At 39.9% G+C, this 19,912-nt stretch overlaps 2 protein-coding genes across 3 annotated transcripts; both read left to right on the top strand.

Annotated features, from left to right (window-relative positions):
- Nucleotides 1–2,580: 2,580 nt before the first annotated feature.
- Nucleotides 2,581–7,211, top strand: Commd3 (COMM domain containing 3). The gene is made up of 8 exons (XM_026402374.2): nucleotides 2,581–2,761; nucleotides 4,094–4,205; nucleotides 4,311–4,374; nucleotides 4,473–4,507; nucleotides 4,854–4,914; nucleotides 5,000–5,056; nucleotides 5,148–5,207; nucleotides 6,101–7,211. Exons 1-8 carry the CDS (start codon nucleotides 2,623–2,625, stop codon nucleotides 6,158–6,160), a joined length of 588 nt encoding a protein of 195 aa, XP_026258159.1. The 5' UTR covers nucleotides 2,581–2,622; the 3' UTR covers nucleotides 6,161–7,211.
- A 159-nt stretch (nucleotides 7,212–7,370) lies between these two features.
- Nucleotides 7,371–18,038, top strand: Bmi1 (BMI1 proto-oncogene, polycomb ring finger). 2 transcript variants are annotated; one of them, XM_026402373.2, is made up of 10 exons: nucleotides 7,371–7,903; nucleotides 12,651–12,781; nucleotides 13,108–13,204; nucleotides 13,725–13,780; nucleotides 13,874–13,924; nucleotides 14,101–14,209; nucleotides 14,289–14,334; nucleotides 14,754–14,852; nucleotides 15,199–15,279; nucleotides 15,365–18,038. In XM_026402373.2, the coding sequence occupies exons 2-10, from the start codon at nucleotides 12,670–12,672 to the stop codon at nucleotides 15,692–15,694; spliced, it is 981 nt and encodes a 326-aa protein (XP_026258158.1). In that variant the 5' UTR covers nucleotides 7,371–7,903; nucleotides 12,651–12,669; the 3' UTR covers nucleotides 15,695–18,038. The 2 variants fall into 2 exon arrangements, with proteins under 2 accessions (XP_026258158.1, XP_026258157.1); XM_026402372.2 differs by lacking the exon at nucleotides 7,371–7,903 and adding an exon at nucleotides 8,209–8,363.
- The last annotated feature ends 1,874 nt before the right edge of the window (nucleotides 18,039–19,912 follow it).

Raw genomic sequence — 19,912 nt, forward strand, 5'->3', positions numbered from 1 at the left:
AATAAGGCCTTTGGTGAAAGCTGACCACTGAGAGCCTATAAAAAATCCCAGTTCATTTTAATTGTAATTACAGTACAGGGACCAATATTAAGTTGGTTTCTAAAACAAATTTAAGAATAAAAATATTAACCAATTCAAAGTATATGATGTGTTTTGAAACTTTAAGACATTGTTCTTGACATAATTTCCAGATTCTCAAAAAAGAAAAAATTATTAGTACCCTATACTTAATATTAGCAGTTTATATGGCAAGATAATTTATTAACATGAATATGTTTTAATATTGTTATTTTTAGCTGCACATAATTGTTCTTTTTAAAGGCTATTTATAGGACAAATTTAGTCTATTGGCTTTGAGTCTGCAGATTTTTTTTAAGTTTAATGTAAATTCCAATACTTTTTCAGTGATTAAAGCAAAAATTTTAAAGATTTTTTTCCACACTTGTAGAATATGTTTATACATAGTTTTTTTAACAATCTAAAATGCATTGACTTTATGGTTGCCACCAAGAAAGTCTACATCTGAGTAATCATGAGCAAATATGTCTTTTAATGATCATACTTTTCTATTTCAATGACTTGTCAAAGATACACATAATTTACATTCAAACAAATGTTTAATCCTGTGCCTTCTTTGAAGGTAGTTGAAATAAATGTACCTGCAGCAGGAAAATGCAGTTTTTCCAGCATCAGAAAAGTATGTTTAAAATTTTTGTGTGAGCTGGAAATGTACCCAGCACTTGGGCCTAACACATGAATATATTCAGGCAGAAAAGTACAAACATCCTCTAAAAGAAAGTACTTACATATGGGCAAGAGAGTAACAGGACAGTTATTATGGAAACAATCCTCATGAATTTCCTAAGTTCTATGCCCACAAACTCACAACCACTTGTGTTTACTCTTCTCTTTTAAAATAACATTTAAAAATCCATGCTCAGGCATTAGTACTTTCTTGTTTGACACTAAATTAAATATGATTAGAGTTCTAGACTCAAATTCTACTAGGGTATTAACAATCAGTACTATACTGGGTCATAAAACATGTGTAATAAACATAATGAGGTTGGGTGTTAATATTGTTTAACATTTACACAGTTCTTCTCTGCAAAATATTCCCTGTGTAAATCAGATTAGTGGAAACTTTTCAACTGACAGTTTACTACGGATGAGAAGTAAGGAATTTAGAAAGAAAATGAGAGATGGGAAGAAAAGATGAACATGATTAATAGGTGTTTGTCTCATAAAGACCTTAGGGGGACTTTTAAACCTTTCATTGCTGCTATACTCTCTCCAAGTGCACGTGCCTTTCAAAGCTTTCAAAGTAGGACTGAGTAGTTACTCAACCTGTTACTGACGCTAAATTATTCCATTTGCGTCCCATTACTGTGAAATGAATTACTCACTACATATTGATGCAAGATTTAATTTTGGCTGTATTCATTAAAAATGTTTTCCCAAATAGGTACCAAATTATGCCAAAGAAGAAAAGGTTTCACCTTGACTCTAACGTTGCAAATAATCTCCCCTGAAGACTAAAACACATTTCTTGTTCCGTAGCCCTTCCCTCCATCCTTCAAAAACTTGTAGTTTTTACTTTTCCAGTTCTAATAATATAATAATAACAACAACCTAATTTACTTTACTTCGCTTTTTTTTTTTTTTTTTTTTAAAGAATCTCTGCTGCTCTCCAAACCAACTTTGTCGAAATACAGGGGAAGTTAAACTTTATACAGAATTTAAATCTTTAAAGTTATGGATATCTGAGACAGCAACTCACTTCTAATAAAGATCCTGCCATTACAAGCCGTACTTTACTAACAAGTGTCTTAATATATATTTATGAAGATTCGATTGAGTAATTAAACCTGGACCCACAGATGTACTGAATTCAGTAGCACAAATTTGTCTTGCAGTTTGCCTTCGAAAGGTGTTTATTTGCAGTGGTATATAATTTTTAAAATAATCCGGTCAAATCTGTTCATGAATAATTTATTAATCTCCCAATTGTTGAAGAACGGTACGCTCACGCGCGCTCTTTATGGATGTAGCTCTGTGTACACACACACCACGCAGGAAAGAGATGACAAGGGAAAGGTGAAAACAAACCAGATGTCTACGGTCTCGCTCCTAAAAGGGCAGTGCTTCATAGTCCAACTGGTGAGTTACAAAACCCCACAAAAATAAACAAAACCAGCTGCCTTAAATCGCGGCTCCCCGCAGGATTTCGCGCTGGGTGAGGAGCCGCGAGGGCGTAGTTGGCCGGGAGGTGGGGGCCGGCCCGGACGCGGTCCGCCACCTCCCCAGGGGCTTTCGGGGAACCTAGCGGTGACCACCCTGTGTGAGCGCCGAGTGGAGAGAAAGCGCCCAGCGCGTTCACAAAGCGCCCGTGGCCGCCCCTCTAGCGGAGGCTCTGCAGCTCCAGCGGCTGGCTCAGAAGGAAGGGCTGGACGGAAGCGGGGGCTGGGGGCGCGGAGGCCGCCGGGCAGGCGGGGAGGCCCGGGGCGGGGAGGCCCTGCAGCCCGCGCCGCCGCCCCGAGCCGCGTGCGCGCGCGGCCGCATCAGCTGAGCGCGCGGCGCGTGTCACGTGGTGCGCATGTCGAAGGTCACGGCGCGCTCACAATGGAGCTCTCGGAGTCTGTGCAGAAAGGCTTCCAGATGCTGGCTGATCCCGGCTCCTTTGACTCCAACGCCTTCACGCTTCTCCTCCGGGCGGCTTTCCAGAGCCTGCTGGACGCCCAGGCGGACGAGGCCGTGTTAGGTAAGCAGCTCGACTCGGAGCTGGATCGGCCTGGGTGGAGGGGGCGCTTGGAGGAGAAGAGCGAGAGGGGGAAAGCCCCGGGAAGAGGAAGTCTCCGGGCTCTGCCCTTCGCTCCGGACGGAGTGTGGAGACGTGACTCTTCCAGGACCCAGAGCGGACCCTGAGCATTGTTCTGTCCCCTCTTGGCACCTGCACACAGCCGGGTACACGTTCTTGGCCCGATTTCCCTCCCAGTCTCTTTGTTCCTTTCTTCGTAAAGCCCGTGTTCAAGTCTTGTTTGTGGCCTAAACATCTAAGGTTTTCAGACTGGTCTGAGACAGTGGCTCTTTTGACACTTGGACTTCATCAGAGGAGCTCCTTGTAATTCAAGCTTCCTGGACTAGGCTAGCAAAGGTTTAAAAGGTCTCTTCCCTAAGCATTTACTAGTTCAAGTAGTGTTGACATATTCCGACCAGGAGAATACCTCGGGTTCCTATTATCTCTCCAACACTCCTGCTCAGTGTGTTTTACACCGGTTCTTCCCCTAGATCCCTTAAATAGGATGCATAATGTTTTGTTCCGCACCAGTTACCAGAAGGCGAGTCTCTTAAGAGGTCTCATCAGCGATTGCGGAGTGCAGTGTCAGTATGGACTAGGAGAATATTTTAAGACAGACCGCTTTTAGATAATTTTCTTAAATGTATCAACAATTCAAATTTTTGTGTTTTTTTCCCTGTAGTTCATGAACTAGACACTTGTGCAAAAAAATATGAAAGTGGAAGTTCTTCAAACTAAAATAGTAACCACCACCTGGGTAAATCTCAAAAGGAAAAAAAAAGATGACTGTCAAAACCTGAAAATACTGTTGGAATTTTGAAATTTCTATTTTATATTCTGAATTCATGCTCTCCTTTCCACCTCTCTTGATGTATTAATGTCCACGGAGCCATTTACCCTAAAGTTTCATTATTTTTAGAGTGAAAGTTATCATAAAATTTTCATCATGTAAAATGTTTATCTTGTTTTTCCCTTTGAATTTACTTCAGTGTTAGAATGACCACTGTATAGTTATTTTTTCTTTGGGAGCCATGTTTTTTAAAAATAATAAAATGCTAAGGCAAAAGAAGGTAATTGAAAACAGATTAAAGGCAGGATTATTGATGTGTTCTCTTTATTGTTTTGCAATTGACCTTGCAGCTCATCTCATTTCCATAAAATTGACAGTTCCTAAAGTTGAATTATTTTTGTTATCTTGTTAAAGGGGATTTTTATCTAAATTAAAATATCCTTTTTGGAAATATGACTGTAAAGAACTTATTATCACAGGCATCATTGGCAATTAATTCATTTTAGATCACCCAGACTTGAAACATATTGACCCTGTGGTTTTAAAACATTGTCATGTGGCAGCTGCAACTTACATACTGGAGGCAGGAAAGCACCGAGCTGACAAGTCAACTCTAAGGTACAGGATTTATTTAAATACTCATTTATTTTCAAATAATATCTTTATGATTGCAATTTCAGTTTTTAAAATGCAGACTAAACTTTGGCATTTCCCTCCCTCTAGCACATATCTAGAAGACTGTAAATTTGACAGAGAGCGAATAGAACTGTTTTGCACAGAATATCAGGTTTCTTACTTTGAATTTTTAAATTAACAATTACCACTTTTTCTTTTTCACTATTTACAAAGATGTGTTTTCTTTTTCTTTTTTTCCCCTCTCCCCAGAATAATAAGAATTCTCTAGAAATCCTACTGGGAAGGTAGGTTCTGTATAAGGTGTCAAGCTGAGGCACTTTTCACTTGCAGGTATGAATGGAGAATGCTGGTGTGAAACAAAATAATGCAAAAAAACTGGGATCCTGACCCAAAGAAAAAGGCCAAAGGGCAAATGAAACAATTGAAGTTAAGCTAATGTTTTAAAGATAAAAGATAATTGAGATAATTTTATAATGCTTTTACTCTTTAGAATTTGAAATGAAGTTTAACAATGTTTTAAATTCAGAATGGATTAAAAGGAGATGAGGAAGTGGTAGACATTCTTAGCAAAAGATAAATACTGAAAAGTTTTCTGTAGATACCATATACAATTATCATTGTATCTTTCAGTATAGGTAGATCTCTCCCTCATATAACTGATGTTTCTTGGCGCTTGGAATATCAGATAAAGGTAAAGTTTAGCAAACTGTTCTCCAAAGGGATTTAGGGAACTTTTTAGAAATAATTACTAACATGTACATGTTGTATTGTTTTAGACCAGTCAACTTCATAAAATGTACAAACCTGCATATTTGGTGACGTTAAATGTAGAGGTATGTATGGACAACCCCTGTCTAAAAATGAAATATGTAATGAAAATTTAAATTTTCTTGATTTAAATAAACAGCATTTTTTCTTCCCTAGAACACTGATTCCCAATCCTACCCAGAGATTAGTTTTAGTTGCAGCATGGAACAATTACAGGTACAGTATTAGTATCTTTGAATATGCTCCTTTATAAAGAGAATTATGGTGTGGAAAGTTTAATAGAGAAATAACCAGTTGTCAGCAGATAAATGACTCTTGGTTAAGAAGAAGATGAGAAAGGGGCTTGAAAAGCAATATTTTAACATGGACTTCACTTTGGAAATGAAGATGTTACTAGTAGTCTATAGTGCTCTTCCTTCTAATTAAAAAATATTTCTAAAGTGTAATGTTTAGTGTAAATTCCTGCAATTCATGAGGTTGATTAAGTAAGATACAGTAAAATTAAAAGCATGACTTTGAAAATATCTTCTTTCCTCTCAGAAATTGAATTAAACTTCAAAATTGGGTTGTTAAGCAGCAGTTTTAAATGATTTTTATGAAAAGTATGATGTTAAAATTTTATACTGCCAGTGTAAGATTGGGAAAATTGAAAAGTACATTGATTGATGGGCATAACAACGAATTTATTTCTTAGTACTTAAAAAATGCAGATCAGTCTTGGAAACTTAGATAAAAATGAAACTTTCAAAGACATGTCCTGCAGTCATCTCAATGTAACAAACTTTAAACTTTCTACACACACACACACACACACACACACACAGCATAACCTTCGTTAGATAACTTGAGACATTTAATTTAGATACACCGTGCAGTTAAGAGGATTCCATAAGAAATCATGTTTCAAACTGAGGGCAAATATCCGATTTGAAGATATTTTAGGGAAAATGCTTCTTTTCATGGATACTGGTTTGTCAAAGGTTAAAATTCCAGTGAATTCTAAACTTGTATTGACAGTGTTCTCCCGACTTTTTTCTTGTATCCCTCGAACTTGGATACTTCGTTACATGTCTCATCCTTAAAACATGGCATTATATTACATATTTTAGGACTTGGTGGGGAAACTTAAAGATGCTTCAAAAAGCCTGGAAAGAGCAACTCAGTTGTAACTTGGGGACGCAAAAGATCGCCGAACCTAGAGAAAAACCAGATGCGTCTTGCCTTCAGTGGAAGCATCATTTGTGCGAGCTGGAAGTCCTCATTTTCAGTAGAAAAAAAAAATCACTCCTTTTGAATTTATGATACTCATCAATTTTGACACATATGAAAGGATTAAGAGGGAAATTCTGCCTAAGTATTTTAATTGTCTTTAGTATTAACTGTACATTCCTTCTGTTTTGTCTTTTTCAACTCTTAACGAAAGGAAGTAATATTACACCCTGAATAAATAAGCTGATGTTCCCACAAAAGAGTGGTGATGTTGTGTTTGGAGTCGGTGTGTTAATTATTACTTTGTGCGAGGAGCTAGACACGATTAGCGTTAACTTTTAACGACCGCTTTTTATCCGGATTCAATAGTTGGAGAGGATGCGCTCTCCGGGTCGGCGAGGACCCCAGCTGCGGGAAAGGAGCCGAGTGGCGGCCGAAGGCGGTCCGTTACCTGCGCTGCAGGGCTCGCCCGCAGTCCGACCCTCGCCGCCCGCCGGGCGAGGAGCCCTGGCCCGAAGCTAGCCGCTGCTGCGCGCGCCCCGCCTTGGTCGCCGGCAGGGGGGAAGGGGCGGGCGCGGCCGCGGGAGGACTGGGGCGGGCGCTGTTGTTTCCGTGAGCCCAACTCCGGCGCAGGTTCCGCGCCACGGCGCCAGAGTCTGGGCCGCGGCGCGTAGAACCGGCAGGACCGCGCCGAGGGCAGCAGATGGGTGCCCCGGTCCGCGAGAGCCCGTGGACGAGTGCGCCACGGGCGGAGGCGGGCGTTCGAGAGAAAGAAATAACGGGGGGTGGGCTGGGCTGCGCGGCGTGCGGGGCCGGAGCGATGCCCGCGCCGAGAGTAGGGTGGCGCGTGTGGCGCTGTGGAGAAATGTCTCTGCGACCGCGCCAGCGCCAGCGCCGCCGCGGCGCAGAGCGAGGAGGAGGGGGCTGGGCGCGCGGCTCGGAGGGGAGGGGGCGGCCACGGGCCCGACTACACCGACACTAATTCCCAGGCCGCCCTTAAGGAATGAGGGGAGCACGTGACCCGGTGGGGGGGCGGCAGGGGGAGGGGGCGGGCGGACTCTGAGCCATTTTGGAGCCGGTGTCAGTTTCCACTCTGCCTTCAGCGGTGCATTTTTTTCCACCCTCCCCTCCCCCTCCTCATCCTTCCTCCCCTCCCCCCGCCTCACCGCCCGCACGCACACACACGGCGCCCCCCACCCGCCTTCCTACCCCCACAGCAACTATGAAATAATAATCGTAGTATTAAAGGCAGAGATCTGGGCGAGACAATGGGGATGTTGGCGAGGGAGCCCCGATCCGGATTAGAAACACCTCCCAGCCCCGCAGAATAATACCGATCGCGCCCCCTCCGCGCGCTCCCTCCCCCGAGTGCGGAGCGGGAGGAGGCGGCGGCGGCCGAGGAGGAGGAGGAGGCCCAGGAGGAGGAGGCGTTGGAGGCCGAGGCGGAGGAGGAGGAGGAGGAGGAGGCCCAGGAGGAGGAGGCCGAGGCGGAGGAGGAGGAGGAGGCCGGGCTCGGGAGGCAGCATGAGCCGAGCGCGGCGGCCGCGGCTCTTCTCGGCTGCGCTCGTTGCCCATTGACAGCGGCGTCTGCAGCTCGCTTCAAGATGGCCGCTTGGCTCACATTCATTTTCTGCTGAACGACTTTTAACTTTCATTGTCTTTTCCGCCCGCTTCGATCGCCTCTCGCCGGCTGCTTTTTCCGGGTACGTAGGAGGCCAGGCGCCTCCGGGACTGGGCCGGGGGGCGGCGGGGGCCGCGCGGGGCTCGGACCGGCCGCGGTGGCCGAGAGGCGGCCCCCCCGCGCCTGGCCCGCGCCGGCCGGGAGGGCGCTGACAGCGTGGGCGCCGAGCCCCGCCGCCCGCCGCCGCCGCCGCCGCCGCCCGCGCGCCGCCTGCCCCGCGCCGCGAGCGCGCGCCCGCCGCCCGCCGCCTCCCGCGGCGCCGGGACCGACCCGCAGCCCGCGCCGCCGCCGCCAGCCGGGCTCGGCGCCGCTCCAGCCGCCGCCGCCCGCTCAGCCCGGACGCGCCGCGCGCGGCCCCACGTTTTAGTTCCTTTCTCCCCCGCGCGCCCCTCTGCACCCTCGCGACGCACATGGTCCCCGAGAAGAACACTTCTATTTCCAGCCTCCGCGGCTCTCCCGGCCACAGCGCCCTTTGTTGAGAGGTAGATTTTGATGAAACGGGGACGGGCTCCTGAAATCGGGAGCTGCTTGGGTCAAGTGACTTCCCTCCTCTCCCGAAGAAAGGGCTTTTGAGGGGTTTGAACATCGAGGGAACGCCCCCATTTTATAGGGACGGGTTACGTGGGGGGCAGCGATCCCGCCAAGGTGGTTGTTAGACTGGAGAGAGCCCCAACAAAAATGTTATTAACTTAAGTTGGAGGGACACTTGTGTGAAATTGGATGGCTTGTAAGATGGCGGTTCCCAGTTGTTTCCAAGGTCTTCTGCATTTGTGTGGAAAATGGTAAAGTTTTCAAGGTGGTATTTGTTGAGAGTCTTGGACAAGTGCTGTGAACATTGTTGGGACGTGCTCACCGGGAAGTGGGCATTTCAAATTTGGAGCTTTTTTTTGAAGTGAAGATGGTGACTGGACGTTAGTCTTGGTAGAGGTTTCTTTTCTCCACGTCTTTCCCCCCTTTTCCTTTTTCCCCCCAACCCCTTGGCACAGATTGCGACTTCTCTCTCTACCTCTACTTTGGGATGCTCCCAGAATCGTGACTTAAGTCCACTGTGTTTTATGTGTTTTGCTAAATGTCAGCATAGGTCATGTGGTAAAGGGATGCTTTAGAAAATGAGCACTAAAAAGTTGATTGCTTATGTTTACGCAGTCATTTGGGCTTGACAGCGATAGAGCATGATCTTTTCCCCAGAGATTTACAGTTAATAATTGGAAGTAAACAAGTAGAGAGACTTTGATCATTCCCAATTGCAATAAAAGGATTTAGTGGGCTTAGTGGTCACGGTTCAATATTTGAAAGAGAATCATGTATTAACCCCTTCCCTTTAAGTAGGCGAAATTCCCAGCATATTTATCCAAACGCGAGTGTAAGTTAGTGTTATGATGAGTGTTAGGAGTAGCTCAAATTATAGAGGAATTTTAACCCCAAGTTTTGGAAACACATTATAAGGTACACTAAAGACCTGATACTTAAGGATGTAAATGGTTGACAGTACAATTTATTAGACTGTTTAGTCCAAATAATAACATTTGGGTTTTAAGTAGACCAATGAAAATTTTCTCAGAAGTTGATTTTATGAGCCAAATTTTTATACTTGAGTTCATTTCCATACATCTCCTTCGAAGTGTAGAGATGTTTGAAATAACCTACCTGTACAAATTAATTTGCCCCCTAGTAACAATATCTTTGAAGCCATAGAAGACCATTTACATGCAAATACACACACATACAAGCTTTTGTAAGAAAATTACACATTTAATTATATTTTATAAATCCATTGATACTCTACCACTGATTTATTGGATGTATTTAAGTGTCCAAATATGCAAAATTCTCCCAAAGAGTCAAGTTAACCCCAACTTTAGCCATACTTATATAGAGCTGTGAGCACCAACTAGAGTTATGGAGTTAATTTGCATTTCTTAGATTGCAGTAGTCAAGCTGATTGTTAGCATAAGATCTTGTTTCTGTTTTCCTTCATTTTGACATTACTAGTGTTAGGCCTCCAATTAAAAACTGACAGTCCCAGCTGAGTATCCTATAATGGCAAGTTTTAATTCTTGAACATTACCAGCATGTTCGTTGGTGCATTTTTAGTAGCTTAAGGGCACTTTCTTTGTTGAAACCTAGTAGGTTTTTATTTCTAAGGTGCAAGACGTTTTTCTTAAACCTTATCAAACATGTCAAACATTTTGGAAGTCCTCATTAGATTGTCAGTACTTTCAAATTGGATAAAAAGATTAAGGGCTGATTTTTATATAAGCAACAAAGTAATATTTATTTGCATTGTAAACACTAATAGGACTGTGGCCAAATTCTTCTGAACTGAGGGAGAGTTGTGTGAATTAAGCCTTAGGATGAATTTGAAAGGGTTTTTGGGTCAAGTACATAGGACTTAAATGTTCAAAGCCAACCAGTTGATAACCCTCCATTGAAGTTTGATTATTCTCTAAGTTACTATTGTGTTTGTGTGGTGTTTGGTTTTCTGTAAGTTAGAGAAGAAATAAAGGCAGCTGTTTTTATTGGAGCCCCTTGGTGAACTTCATGATCCATGGTGTTAGTGTGATATACTTTCACAGGCAAATAGAAGTTATCACCTTGCTAACTATCTTTCTAGGAAAGATCCTGTGGTTTCACAAGGAGAGTTTTCTTTAAGCACCAAGAAGGCTGGTCTTTAATCATCAAGTACAATTTTAAATATTGCTACTCTTTAGGGCACTGCTCCTTCTACAGCCAGGCCACTTAGATTTATGTTAACATATGTTGTCAGTATTATTCTAAACAAGTAGTCCAAAGATGTTTGAGGAATAACACATGAAGTTTTCTGAGTGAGGTTACTGGTTGTCACTGGGGTCACTTTCATAAGAGGTTTGGTTTGTTTGGGGCCATTTTTTCAGTACTCAATTCAATTTCAGCTATTGAGGTATGTTGATTGGTATTTCCCTCTTCTGCATTAAGATTCCTTAAGAAATAAAGCCTCAGAGGCATCTTACTGCAAGTTTCACAAGTTCCTAGATTTCCATTCAAGGCAGCAGTAGTCCAGTCAGGTCTAGAACCTTAGTCTATTTCAGGTTCTAAAGTGAATGTAGTAGGGTGATAGTAAGAAATGGTACTTTTCAGCACTACTACACGAAGTAATTGACTTCCTTGATTGTCCTGTGGTGTATTGTTGCAGACTGTTCCCCACCGTGACTTTTCTATAATGTATATTACCTTTTGAGAATTTTATTTCATCGTGTGGGGGTTCAGGGGGGTTTATATGGACGTTAGGCTGAGAAAAATGGCATTTGTTTTTCCTCTCCTATCGTTACTGTGGGTTGACAAGGTGTTGATTTAGCGTTGGGAATGGGCTGGTCACATGGTTCTTTACATATTGTCACTATCCTACCGATTAGTTTTTCTAGCTTCCAGCATGGTTTGTTCGAATAAAGCACAGTGCTTTTGCCCCCCACCCCCATCTCCACCCGCTTTGTAAAACAAATTCAGTTTTCAGCCCATCCAAAACTTTGATTCATCTAATCTACAGGAGAACGTCTTATTAGAGAAGGAAGCTTTAAAGAGGTTCGGTTCAGTAAACATCTCTGCAACTTGAGCCTTGACAGTTTGGGGCTAAGTGCACAGTTGGCAATTCTCAAAAGGTCCCTTGGAGAAATTTTTGACCTAGCGATTGCTAATAGGACAGTCTGAAAGAATCAAGATATGAAACAAGGTCTTTGCACCCAGTCTACGTGGAAAGAGGCCCCCCAAGAGTGTCCGAAATGGCCGGGAGTGCAGTTTGCATTTTCTTTAGCAGTTTGCCGCCACAGGCTCTGAGGTCCCCTAAGCTGCTTGACGGGTCGCGGCCGCGGGTGATCCCGGGCCAGAGGACCTCGCGGGCCCGCCCCACCTCCGAGCCGGCAGCGCCCGCACCCACCCCGCCCCCGAGCCGGCCCCGCCCCCGCGCCGCGCCGCCCCTCCCCCGCGCAAGCCGCTCGTCAGCCCCGCACGCCCGCGGAGGCTCGGGGCTCGGGCCGGGCTCTGCGCGGAGTTGCAGCGGTGGCCGGATGCCAAGTGTAAGTGTAAGTTGCTATGGAAACCCTGACTGAGGCGAGTTCCGAATCCGGAGCGAGACGGAGCCCCGGGCGCCGCCGGATCCGCCCCTTGCATCCCGGCCCCCCGGCCGTCCTCCGCGCTCAGGCCCCAGCCCAGAGGCTGAATAGAGGTGCTTCTCCTCCGGCCAGCACCCAGCTCCGGAAATTCCAGGGATGCAGATAGAACAGAATTTGTTTTCCTTTTGTAAGCGTAAAAACCTGCCAGGTTCTGGTTGCTTGAACCGTCTAAAACTACCAGAACCCCAGGATTTTCGACTCAAGATCTGTGAGGAAGTTTTACAATAAATTTGGAGACCTGGAACAAGCCCTAGTGATTAGTAGATATCTAGGGGACTGTGGTGTCAGTAGCAGCCTTGGGGCTGCCAGGCTGGAGGACAAATGGAAGAAAGAGGCTCAAATATGCTAGGCTCCCAGCCCCCACCCCCAGACCGTTTCATCTCTCTCCAGGAATGACCTGAAAGATCAGATGTAACTTTAGTTGGATCTTTTTCACCATTTCAGTAGAATTCACTCAGATCTGATTAGTAAATTCCTTCTGTAGAAAACGTTGGGATTGTCCAGCTGTACAGTGTTAAACGAGTTTTATGAATGCCTCAGCGTTTCAGAGTGTACAATTACTAGGAGTTAGAGATAATCTTGATTCATTTTCTTTGAATTATGGCCAATATCTCTGTCTTACAGGATCTTTCATCAAGCAGAAATGCATCGAACAACCAGAATCAAGATCACTGAGCTAAATCCCCACCTAATGTGTGTGCTTTGTGGAGGGTACTTCATTGATGCCACAACCATAATAGAATGTCTACATTCCTGTAAGTACAAAGCTTTAGCTCCCTTCTTTTGTGTCACCTATATTTCCGTAGTTCATCCTGAAGTTTATAAGAATTATTAACATTTACCATAATCCTTGGGAATATTGGTACAGACTGATAGGACTCATTTTCTTCTCTTCAATTTATTGATTTTTTATTACTACCTACTTTATTACCAGTATGCAATGTGTAAGTGTAGTCAGGATATTAATAGTTTGATTCCTTGGAAATTCCTTTTGGTATTTACCATCTTGCTTTTAATTCTCAGTTTCTGACACTATTTTAATTAGCTTCTGATTTCTAAATTTACATGTTTCTACTTCTAGTCTGTAAAACGTGTATTGTACGTTACCTGGAGACCAGCAAGTATTGTCCTATCTGTGATGTCCAAGTTCACAAAACCAGACCACTGCTGAATATAAGGTAGGAAAATGATTAAAGTCTTTGTTTGTAATTGTTATTGGAGTTGCATAATTTACAGAGAGAAGGTGATTGGTGCTTTGTGGAGAGTAGTCTTTTAATAATTTATAAAGATAATTTCTTAGAAATTTCTTTTAATGGCGACCAAGCTTAGACAATGTTCAGTACTATTCTAATGATTTTAACTTTTTATTGTCCTTTAAAAACTGAAATAGTTCTTCTTTTTGTATTCCTTTCTTGACTTCATGACAGATGAGAATAAAATTTTTAAAAGTTCTTCCTTATTCTCTCTATTCTCTATTCATACTAGAAAATTTAGTAATTTGAAAGGCACAAAGTATGTTTCTGCTGATTTAAAAAAGTACTACTGTGTAGAGAACTTTACTGTCATAGTTTTTATTTTAGTGTAGTTATAGATAGCATCACAATCAAGTAAAATGCTATAGCACACACACACACAAAGAATCTGTAAAAACTTTTTAGTTTTGTCATATTAGTCAATGGTTCACTTATTCTTTTTCAGGTCCGATAAAACACTTCAAGACATTGTATACAAATTAGTTCCAGGGCTTTTCAAAAGTGAGTAACTTGCTTGCAAGAATTTTAAAAGATTATTCATTGGTTTTATCTGCTATACCAAATGTTTGAATCTCGTCTCCCCCCTCCCCATAGATGAAATGAAGAGAAGAAGGGATTTTTATGCAGCTCATCCTTCAGCTGATGGTAAACTTTGTGAGGGGGGTGGGGGGTAGAAATTATTTTATTTGGGGGGAGACTTATATAGTAATTAAAATTTATTAAAATTGAGTTTACTTCAGAGTACCCCTTCCATTTTCCTATGTCTAAAATGTTTTAAATGTCTAATTATTAAAATATTAAATTTTGTAATGTCTTTATAGCTGCCAATGGCTCTAATGAAGATAGAGGAGAAGTTGCAGATGAAGATAAGAGAATTATAACTGATGATGAGATTATAAGCTTATCTATTGAATTCTTTGACCAGAATAGGTAAATTCTCTAGGAAATCTGTCTTATGCTAATATGTCTATTAGATACATTGTTTCACTAATAAGTTTTTATTTCTTAGATTGGATCGCAAAGTAAACAAAGACAAAGAGAAGTCTAAGGAGGAGGTATGTTCTGTATTATAAAAATGGTGAAGAATTATGGATTCTAGATTTTATGAAGGGTTTTGTTGCTCTTTAGAATATTCTGGGGTCAAGTGCTGCTGATAATTAGAAGAAAATGGTCATGTTCAATGTTTGTGAGGGATCTACATAGGATATTTGATAATTAGAATTTACTTTATATATGGTTGCTCTTACAAATTATTTTACATAGTTCATGTTTAATATCTTAATGTACTTCAAGTGTACTAGAAATTAATTCATTTAGTATTCATTATAATAGTAAATTCAAAGTATAGTTGAGTTTAGTTGCATCTGATTTTGGTATTAGTGCCTTATATCACATTTAGGCAATTGAATTGAAACTTTCTTCTTCTCTGAAAGTTAGGAATTGAAAAAAATTACTTTTGTACATGTACTCTTAGGTGAATGATAAAAGATATTTACGATGCCCAGCAGCAATGACTGTGATGCACTTAAGAAAGTTTCTCAGAAGTAAAATGGACATACCTAATACTTTCCAGGTACCTTCTTTATAGCTTTCATGTATTTTATGTAGATTTTTTTAATTCAATTTTTTTTTCTTTCTGGATCCTGAAATCTAAAAATCAATATTAAAAAAATTAAATTTAGTGTTAAAGTTTAATATATCTCTTAAAATATTTTGGATATTTTTTATTCCATGAAAACAAATCCCTTAATAATTTCTGTAAATGTTTTCCATTTGAAATGTGAAGAATTCTTTGACCAAGTGTCTGGAGAAAAAAAAATTAAAGCACTCTCGCACTCTCAAATTATATTTAGATGAGAAAAGCTTGTAGATTTATCTTTGTTCTTTTGTTACTTAATAATTGAAATACCTCTCAATAGATTGATGTTATGTATGAAGAGGAACCTTTGAAAGATTACTATACACTAATGGATATTGCCTACATTTATACCTGGAGAAGGGTAAGTAGTATTATCTACTCTTAGATTAAGGTGATCCAGTGCATGTAAAGTTAAGAGTGATTTTTTTTCCCTTTTAACTTTGTAGAATGGTCCACTTCCTTTGAAATATAGAGTTCGACCTACTTGTAAAAGAATGAAGATCAGTCACCAGAGGGATGGACTGACAAATGCTGGAGAACTGGAAAGTGACTCTGGGAGTGACAAGGCCAACAGCCCAGCAGGAGGTATTCCCTCCACCTCTTCTTGTTTGCCTAGCCCCAGTACTCCAGTGCAGTCTCCTCATCCACAGTTTCCTCACATTTCCAGTACTATGAATGGAACCAGCAACAGCCCCAGCGGTAACCACCAATCTTCCTTTGCCAATAGACCTCGAAAATCATCTGTAAATGGGTCGTCAGCAACTTCATCTGGTTGATTCCTGAGACTATTAAGGAAAAAAATTTAAACCCCTGATTTATATAGATATCTTCATGCCATTACAGCTTTATAGATGCTAATACATGTGACTATCGTCCAATTTGCTTTCTTTTGTAGTGACATTAAATTTGACTATAAAAGATGGACTAGCTGTGATATTCATATGGACGTTAATTGAAAAGAAAGATTGTTCCTATAAAGAATTGGATTCTGAGAAGGCAGGCAAGGTTTTTGTTTTTTGTTTTGTTTTGTTTCCTGTGTGTTAGGAAAGATGTGAAATGGTTTCTGTAACCATTGTTTGGGTTTGGAAATACTCTGCAGTGGATAGAAGCATTGGGCCATAGTTTGTTAATCTCAATTAACACCTACATTACATTCTCCTTGATTGTTCTTGTTATTATGCTGTTTTGTGAACCTGTAGAAAACAAGTGCTTTTTATCTTGAAATTCAACAAACAGAAAGAATAAGCATAGAATAATGCATTCTATGTAGCCATGTCACTGTGAATAACAATTTCTTGCATATTTAGCCATTTTGATTCCTGTTTGATTTTTACTTCTCTGTTGCTACGCAAAACGCAAAACCGATCAAAGGAAAGTAAACTTCAGTTTTACAATCTGTATGCCTAAAAGCGGGTACTACCCTTTATTTTACTGACTTGTTTAAATGATTCGCTTTTGTAAGAATCAGATGGCATTATGCTTGTTGTACAATGCCATATTGGTATATGACATAACAGGAAACAGTATTGTATGATATATTTATAAATACTATAAAGAAAATATTGTGTTTCATGCATTCAGAAATGGTTGTTAAAATTCTACCAGCTGGTTCGACCTTTGCAGATTCCCATGCCCTATGTTGAGCCTTGCTTTTATCAGCATAAATTATTTCCAACATGGATATCTAATTCTAAATTCTGTTCATTGGAAGCAATTGGCAAGTCATCATGATACTGACTTTCCTCCAATAATCATGTTTGCTTTGAAAATTATTGTTTAGTTAAGAAAAGCTTTAAAGAATATGAAAATAGTGTTTTAACTTTCCATTGGTTATAGTGGAATTAATGTGTTTTTAAAATGCATATTTGTCACTAATTCTAAAACAAATTTTTTAAATAAACCAGCTAATTGCTGGAAGAAGGCATTTTATCTAAAGTTATTTTAATATGTGATATAAGAATAATTTCAAACTTAAGTATTGCTTTAACAACAATTAACAATGGAATATGCCTTCTCTGTAATGTCTGGAAATACAAGCAATTTATTATGAACTTCTACAGATATTTTTTAAATAGAGCAAGCATGTTAAATTTAAAACATAAACAACCCAACACTTTTCAGTTTATGTTTTGCTTTGGTCGAACTTGGTGTTTGTTCATCACCCATCAGTTATTTGTGAGGGTGTTTATTCTATATGAATATTGTTTCATGTTTGTATGGAAAATTGTAGCTAAACATTTCATTGTCCTCAGTCTGCAAAAGAAGCACAATTCTATTGCTTTTTCTTGCTTATAGTCATTAAATCATTACTTTTACATATATTGCTGTTACTTCTACTTTCTTTAAAGATTCAGTAAATGATGTTTTATGAAGCTACAAAATACATATATTTTTATTTTGACCTAAATTTGTACAGTCCCATAGTAAGTGTTGTTTCTAATTATAGATGTAAAATGAAATTTCATTTGTAATTGGGAAAAGTCCAATAAAAAAGATATTCATTTAGAAAATAGCTAAGATCTTTAATAAAAATTTGATATGAAAAGCACAATGTGCAGAAGTTTTGGAAACCCTGTAGTGGATTACCAACAGGTAAAAGTTAAAGAGAATACATTGCTGTCTTATAGTGATGTTGGTAAGAAGTACACGCTTTGTTGTATATTGCTTGAGAACCCACTGAAAGATGTATCTGTTTATTTACTATAAAATCTTTGAAGTAAAAGTTACCAATGTTTGCCAATTTTGGTGAATTTAACTCATTTTTCTAGGCTTCTATATTTTTCATGTTATCTATGACAAAGAAAAGTTAGTTGATGCAAGTTTCAAGTACTGTTTTTTACTTTAGATGATCATGTGTATAAAGAATGAAAAGATATTTTTCAAAACCTAAAAACTGTAAATGCTGGTGGACTTGTCATTTGACTTACACAAAACCAAGTTTTGAAATCACAGAACTCAAAAGACTTGACATCTATCTCAACCTCTTTATGATGGACTTATTTTTGAAATTATTAAAATATCAGATGCATTTATGGCTTCCTTAGCACTATTTCACCATACTTGTGACTTATTCCCTTTATTTTATTTGGAAGCGGATATTTGTCCCTACTCAATTTGAAAATTGCCTAAATTTAAAAGGATATTTCAGCTGAAATTTCTTTGCCTTTTAATAAAAACTTGATCGTGGTTTGCATTCTTAACTATTGCAGTTTTGACAATTAAGATTTAAAACATTTACTGAACTACTACTTTAAAAATCTTAACCTTGTGAAAATCAGTTTGTCAAAGCAAAGTACACGAAAAGTCAGCTTTAGAGTTTGACTTTTGCTTGTGACAGTATTCTAGAATCCTTAATACAAAGTTAGTTCTAATAAAATAATCCACAGAAAATGCCTAAATTGATTTCACAGATTTTTAGCTTAAATGCAGAAAGAAAAATGAGACTGGTTGCTCTTGTATAAATAGTAATCTGTCTTGCTTTACACTTGCATACCACTTCACAAGTACTTTTTCCTTTTTAAATTGCCGGCCGTTAATTGCACTGAGTTGAAAAAAGAAAGTTGCCCTTTAGTTGACTTAACTCATCCAACCACATTGCTTCGTTTCCATATCCATATGTTCAAATGTTAGGATTTGTAGGTAAAATGGAGAAGAAAGAGTAAACTGGTAGAATTTTTCCTTCATCCTTTACTCTTTTCCCAATATTTGGGATTACAATTCATTTGTGAAGTCTTTCAATATCTTTATTGTGTAGGCCTGTCAAGATAAAAGTTTTGTGATGAAAGTTTAGTAAGACCTTAAGTACCCATGTGAAAGGCTACTTGCATTGACCAATATGAAATGAAGACATTTGATCTTTTTAAATAGCTTATGATAATCTTTGGATGGGATGAGATTTTAGAAACAATCTGCACCTGGAACCTGGTCTCTCTTCAAATCCTGGGGTGAAGGAAGTGTTAAATGTTTTCATTCCTCTCATCTTTTTCTTCCCATTGCACCAGAAATGACAGTCGGAAATTCTGAATTAGTTTAGTACTTACATGAAACAGAGACTCTATTGTATTTTTGAACCTTATGGATGTTCCCCCATATAGTCTTCCTTGAGTTTTATTACAAACAAAAAGCTCTTGATCAGTTTACATAAAAATGGCTATAGTTTTATCATGTCAGGTCTGTGCAGTATACTAATTAAACCCTTTACAAAAATCGTATATGCCTTTAAGACATTTAAAGTGGTACAGAGCACAGAACCCAGCCCTAACACCAAGGTTTTGGATTAGATATATCATTTCTTGAATGTTTCTTCACGTTCAAAATGAACTCTAGTATAGGTAATTATTTCTAAACTTGCTCTAAAAAATCGTCTGGCTCCTACACACAGGCGCACACACACAAACGCTTGAATTGAACTGGGACCATAGAATCAAATAGGTTCTACAGAAGGAAGGTACAAAGTATTATGTATTCCAGCCTCCCAATAAATCAGACTTAGGAAATAGCCCTGGGGGAGATCTTGAGCCGGTCAAGTCTTTCTACAAATTTCAAGATCACCCAGTTTTGATTATGAAAGTCTCAGAAAATGTTTACACAGTCGAGTGTTTCCTGTTTCCGCAGTTAATTTTTTAACGTTTTTTTTTTTTTCATCTTTGGGTTCTTGAAACGGATTTCCTTTATTTGCACTAGTTTCTTTTTCTTAGTGTGCAATTTCTGGAGGTCTCACATGAAGAACTACATTGTCTGTCTTCATTAGGTCGACGACATCAAAAGTTATTTATCACTGGAAGTCTGCTTATAGGATCCTTGTGAGTTTCTTGAAGAAGTTCAAGGGTAAAACTCATTCTGAAATCTCATTTAGCCCTCTAAATAAATAATAAACATCCAATAAAAACTTTCAATGAATTAAGTTACTCATTCTTCTGATCCTTGCCTTAAAAAAATTCCTTCCAGAAATTATCATAAGTAACTTATAAAAACACAGGTGTTGCTCCCTCAGA

This window comes from Urocitellus parryii, chromosome 9 (genome assembly GCF_045843805.1).
Source record: "Urocitellus parryii isolate mUroPar1 chromosome 9, mUroPar1.hap1, whole genome shotgun sequence".
Classification (NCBI taxonomy): domain Eukaryota; kingdom Metazoa; phylum Chordata; class Mammalia; order Rodentia; family Sciuridae; genus Urocitellus; species Urocitellus parryii.

Excerpts from the sequence above, each read along its gene's own strand:
- Bmi1 (XM_026402373.2), top strand. The coding sequence starts at position 12,670 with ATGCATCGAACAACCAGAATCAAGATCACTGAGCTAAATCCCCACCTA. Across the intron at positions 13,781-13,873 it reads AGTTCCAGGGCTTTTCAAAA|ATGAAATGAAGAGAAGAAGG; the intron begins GTGAGTAACTTG and ends CCCTCCCCATAG. Across the intron at positions 13,925-14,100 it reads AGCTCATCCTTCAGCTGATG|CTGCCAATGGCTCTAATGAA; the intron begins GTAAACTTTGTG and ends ATGTCTTTATAG.
- Commd3 (XM_026402374.2), top strand. The coding sequence starts at position 2,623 with ATGGAGCTCTCGGAGTCTGTGCAGAAAGGCTTCCAGATGCTGGCTGAT. Across the intron at positions 5,057-5,147 it reads TGGTGACGTTAAATGTAGAG|AACACTGATTCCCAATCCTA; the intron begins GTATGTATGGAC and ends TTTCTTCCCTAG. Across the intron at positions 5,208-6,100 it reads GCAGCATGGAACAATTACAG|GACTTGGTGGGGAAACTTAA; the intron begins GTACAGTATTAG and ends TACATATTTTAG.